General features: G+C 41.2%; 1 protein-coding gene across 1 annotated transcript in view; it reads left to right on the top strand.

The window, feature by feature from the left end:
* Positions 1-267: 267 nt before the first annotated feature.
* Positions 268-6000, top strand: part of LOC115211784 — a 42197-nt gene continuing 36464 nt past the window's right edge. The window contains exons 1-2 of the mRNA XM_029780468.2: positions 268-406; positions 4471-4680. Coding sequence (XP_029636328.2) covers positions 287-406; positions 4471-4680 — 330 coding nt within the window. The 5' untranslated portion in view covers positions 268-286. The remainder of the gene's footprint in view (positions 407-4470; positions 4681-6000) is intronic.

The raw sequence follows: 6000 nt of genomic DNA, 5'->3' as shown, positions 1-6000 counted from the left end.
GTTTTGTTTACATTTCTGAAGATAACAGAAACCCTTTTCTCTCACCCCTAAACCTAACCCTAACAGAAACCCTGACCACCATCACCACCCCCCATATATATAAAAAAAAAAACCACTTTCTTGAAATGTATCCGGTACTTCCGGTACTATACCAAAGTTACGCCTAAAATTTTACAAAATATAGTGAAATCGAATGAGATACAACAAGATAAATGAAACGAAGCAGAGAGATGGCTTAAGCTCCGACCCCACGAGCCCCATTCAAACTGCATCCGAGCCAACACGGATGGCTTTCGAAAATCCGGAAGTAAACAACAATTTGAATTCGAAAATCCGACCGCCGGAAGTAGTACCGCAGCAACGAGAGGTAAACTTGAATGTTATAAATATGGACGAGCGTAGTCAGGTAAAGACTTTACTTGTTGACAATAACGCCTTGCATCTCGACAAGCCTTCTCTCTTTCCTTATTTTGCCGTTGATTTCTCGGTTTTCTTGTACATCACACTTTCGATTTAAACATCAAAAGCTTGGATTTGATTTTAGTCAATGGTTTTACTGTTGAGAGTTTGGGCAAAGCATCGGGACATGTCGGAACTCGTCGTCCAACGGTTTTCATCACAAAGTCGACGGCCAACTCTTGATGTTTAACATTCATTAGTTTTTTCCCGTTTCTGCTGTGGTGTCTAGACTTGTTACCAAAGACTTCACTTAGAATCTTATTTTCTAAAAAGATTCCTTACCATATTAATTAACCCTTCCATCACAGGCGTAAGTCGTTTAAAATCCCCCTTTTTTTTCTCTCCTCTTCTGCAGTTTACAATACTCTCTTTTTGCTCTCTTTTACTTGTTTCAGTCATTTGACTGCGGCCATGCTGGAACACCGCCTTTAGTCGAGCAAATCGAACCCCAGGACTTATTCTTTTGTAAGCCCAGTACTTATTCTATCGGTCTCTTTTGCCGAACCGCTAAGTGACGGGGACGTAAGCACACAATAATAATTTTTCTTTCTGGATTCTAATTTTATTTTTATTCCATAATTTTCCTCTGTTTATAATTTCTCTCGCATCTATGGTTCTTTTATAGGAACACACTACACAATAGTGTTTGCCTTCTGTAGTCTGTTTATTACACAGCTTTAAACTCCCTTGTTGCCAAGTCCCCGAGAAAAAAGGGTCTACAGTTCGTCGTAGGCAGAGGTTTTCACATTCTTGTCTACAAAGGATGAATTGATGTGATTCCCTGGCGATCCGCGTTCGTGTCCTGGTTTCTCCCTTCGTTCGTTTTGCGAATACATTACGAAATCTTGTAATCTTGTGATTGAGTTATGTAGTCAAAATTTGAATGTCCCCTTTCTACCCATTCAAAGGGGAAAAGTATCTTTACTATTAATTTTTTCTTTCTTTACTATAAGGTTGTCCCAAAAGTTCGTAGAAAGTCTTGGAAAATAATGGTCTTTATTTTGAGGAATAATTTTGGTTGTTTTTGTTAGTACTTGGCGAGTAAAAATTCAATTTTCGCAAGTGTTTACGAACTTTTGGGACAACCTAATATTATTATTTTTCTTAAATTCTATCTGATGAGTACTTGATGTTGTGTAAACTAAATCCATAATCCAAAATCACTTTCTGAAAAGAATATTTCGCTTTAATAACGATATAAAAAGCATGAATTTTCTTAATTTTTCTACTACTTCAGGTTTATGCCGATGTCAGGAACTTTGCTGTTGTAGCTGGTTATGTCACAGAGTGCAACTTTATCGTCGTGATTAGCAAGGGAATCAAATTTTAAGAATATCTGATAATTCTTTGCTGTTACTGTTCCTTTCTTAATTATTTAATATCAACCGTTATCAAATTATTCAATATTTTATTGCTTGTGTCTTCAGTGATGCCTATTTCCTCGTTTATTTTCCGATTCTATCAAATTTAGTGTCACCTAGCCTTAACTCGATAATAACCAAAACAAACTAATGTTGCCATGTCAATCTAAAAACTAAACAAAAATGTCTGGATTATGATGTGTGTCTGTTTCTGTAGGAGCACCATAGACGAATGCATGTAATTATATACTATTTGTGACCCGGTTGAGTTAACTGGCATCTCATAATTATATCATCTTCATATTCTGGCAAGTAAAACAATTTCTGCATTTATCCTCCTCAAGGCCTGACGACAATTGTTGTTGCCGTTCCGTCCTTATATCAGTTCTGATCGATCGAAATTATTATAGAGGGAACTCTAGTTATGATCATCTGTATTTCAATTGTCTACTCGGGCTCTGCATTTTCTTTTATAGGACTGCAGGGTGTGGTTCGACCATCTTGTAGAGCCCTCTTATCTGCTCAGAAAGCACTAATTAACATCATTAGTAGCAATGTGGTGCAAATGAATTCACTGGTCCTGTCTTCAGTAATTAAAAAAAAAAGGCATTCCTTCGATATAGTTCGACAAAATCAAAACATTTCACTTCGGATATTTCCGTGGGTTGTGGACTATAGATATAACGAAATTATGCCAGCAATGTCTCATTTTAAACTTGAAGAAAAAAAAGCCTTGCATATTTGTTCTTACCTGTTACATGTGTGTATGTAAAATCTGCAAATTTCCAAACAGAAAACAGAATCGAACTGTCATTTGCTTCCACGGAAATACCCGAAGTGAAGTGTTTGATTTTACTCTTTTACTTGTTTCAGTCATTTCACTGTGGCCATGCTGGAGCACCGCCTTTAGTCGAGCAAATCGACCCCAGAACTTATTCTTTGTAAGCCTAATACTTATTCTATCAGTCTCTTTTGCCGAACCGCTCAGTTACGGGGGGAGGGCCTAAACACCCCAGCATCGGTTGTCAAGCGATGTTGGGGGGGGGGGACAAACACAGACACACAAACATATACACACACATACATATATACGACGGGCTTCTTTCAGTTTCCGTCTACCAAATTCACTCACAAGGGTTTGGTCGGCCCGAGGCTATAGCAGAAGACACTTGCCCAAGGTGCCACGCAGTGGGACTGAACCCGGAACCATGTGGTTGGTAAGCAAGCTACTTACCACACAGCCACTCCTACGCTGATAATTGATTTTGTCGAGTTATATCGAAAGAATGCCCCCAAAAAATAATCTGAGTGAAAGATGTGTCGCTTAATGACCCATTATAAAATCGAAACTTCATAATTAGTTTACATTATTTACATTTGACGGATATTTGTCCTCATCTTGTTTGTTGTTAACACAACATTTCGGCTGATATACACCGTGATGAAGGCTGGAGGGTAAATCAGCCGAAACAGTGTGTTAACAAGATGAGGACAAAAAACTCCATAATTAGTTGTCATGCTCTGCCACAGCTTCGGAGACCATACTTTTCTTCTGCTATATATATTTCTTTACTACTCACAAGGGGCTAAACACAGAGGGGACAAACAGGTTAAGTCGATTACATCGACCCCAGTGTGATTAATCGACCCCGAAAGGATGAAAGGCAAAGTCGACCTCAGCGGAATTTGAACCCAGAACATATCAGCAGATGAAATACCTATTTCTTTACTACCCACAAGGGGCTAAACACTGAATGGACAAACAAGGACAGACAAACGGATTAAGTCGATTACATCGACCCCAGTGCGTAACTGGTACTTAATTTATCGACCCTGAAAGAATGAAAGGCAAAGTCGACCTCGGCGGAATTTGAACCAAGAACGTATCAGCAGATGAAATACCGCAAAGCATTTCGCCCGGCATGCTAATGTTTCTGCCAGCTCGCCGCTATACAGTCGAAAGTAACGGCCCTTGAAAGATCAGTAGATGAAGTTCCTCAGTAACCGAGTGATATTTCATTGTTACCAAGCTCTGGAAAAATGAGAGGCTAAGTTGATAAGATTTGAACTCAGTATGTAAAGAGCTGGAACGAATAGAGTAGAGCCTTTGTCAATTACTCTAATCGTACTGCTAAGTGGCCATCTTCATTTTTATATTTGTCAGTTTTACTAAGATGTTACTGCTTTCGGCAGTGTCCTCTTCTCTATACTCTTTTACCCTTTTACTTGTTTCAGTCATTTGACTGTGGCCATGCTGGAGCACCACCTTTAGTCAAGCAAATCGACCTCCAGGACTTATTCTTTGTAAGCCTAGTACTTATTCTATCGGTCTCCTTTGCCAAACGGCTTAAGTTACTGGGAAGTAAATACACCAGCATCGGTTGTCAGGCAATGCTAGGGGGACAAACACACACACACACACACACACATATATATATATATATATATATACGATGGGCTTCTTTCAGTTTCCGTCTACCAAATCCACTCACAAGGATTTGGTCGTCCCAAGGCTATAGTAGAAGACACTTGCCCAAGGTGCCACGCATTGGGCTGAACCCAGAACCATGTGGTCGGTAAGCAAGCTACTTACCACACAGCCACTCCTACACCTAAATGTAATACAAAGTGTGTTTTTCTTTTTTTTCAGACTTGGTTCACGCTCTTAGAGGAATCTTCAGAATGGAATGAGAATAGCAATGCCTCTCAAGGCACTACCAATCTGGCAACATCAACATTTATCGGCAGCACACAAAAGCAAAAAGATCTGCCTCTGCTCTCAAGAGTATTATTTAACAGTTACGGCCAGATTCTCTCTCCAATTAAATCTGCAAACACTGAGCCAGTTCAGACATTTGAGGTAAGAAGTTTCTGTTCATATCATTCCATTGATACTCATGCTTAGCTGTGTGATTAAGAAGTTGGTTTCCCAACCATATGGTTTCAGGTTCAGTCCCACCATACGGCTGTGTGGCACCTTCAGCAAGTGCTTTTACAATAGCCTCAGGCCATTGAAAGCCTTGGGCGTGGATTTGGGACTTGGAAACTGAAAGAAACCTGTCATATATGTATTTATATATATATATATAAAGTGTTCATCATCATCATCATCGTTTAACGTCCACTTTCCATGCTAGCATGGGTTGGACGATTTTGACTGAGGACTGGCGAACCAGATGGCTGCACCAGGCTCCAATCTTGATCTGGCAGAGTTTCTACAGCTGGATGCCATTCCTAACGCCAACCAGTCCGAGAGTGTAGTGGGTGCTTTTTACATGCCACCGGCACGGGGGCCAGTCAGCTGGTACTGGCAATGACCTCGATCGAACCTTTTTACACATGCCACCAGCACAGGTGCCAGGAAATAACCCTGTATCAAACCAAGTGAGACCGTAACCATGTCCTATGCCAGTGCAACATAACCAGCCTGTTTAAGAATACCCTTCAATCATTGGGTAATAAACTGCACTTACAAAGACCTATTGAGTCAAGTGAAGTCATTGTCGTGGCCGATGACAGTACCGCTTGATTGGCACCTGTGCTGGTAGCACGTAGAAAGCACCATTCAAATGTGGCCGATGCCAGTGCCACCTAACTGGTCCCATGCTGGTGGCACATCAGAAGCACCATTTGAGTGTGATCATTGCCAGTGCCACCTGACTGGCTCCTGTGCAGGTGACACGTAAAAAGCCCGTTCAAGCATGGTCAATGCCAGTGCTGACTGACTGGTTCCATGCCGGTGGCACATAAAATGTACCATTTGAGTATGGTCGTTGCCAGTGCTGCCTGACTGGCTCCTGTGCTGGTGGCACGTAAAAAGCACCCACTACACTCTTGGAGTGATTGGTGTTAGGAAGGGCATCCATCTGTGGAAACTTTGCCAGATCAGATTGGAGCTTGGTGCAGCCTTCTGGCTTGCCAGCCCTCATTCAAACTGTCCAACTCATGACAGCATGGAAAGCAGACATTAAACGATGATCATCATCATCATCATTTAATGTCTGCCTTGGGTGGACCTGTTTGACAGGAGCCCGTCTTACAGAAGCCTGCACTAGATTTCTGTGACTTTTGACAGGATTTTTACTGCTGGATACCCTTCCTAATACCCACCACTCAGCAGAGTGGACTTAGTGCTTTTTATGTGGCACAGGCAAGGTCAGTTTTGGTAGGTTTTTTACAA

Source organism: Octopus sinensis, linkage group LG5, assembly GCF_006345805.1.
Source record: "Octopus sinensis linkage group LG5, ASM634580v1, whole genome shotgun sequence".
NCBI lineage: Eukaryota > Metazoa > Mollusca > Cephalopoda > Octopoda > Octopodidae > Octopus > Octopus sinensis.
The sequence above is the reverse complement of the archived record's forward strand: the minus strand, read 5'-3'. Positions and strand labels throughout refer to the sequence as shown.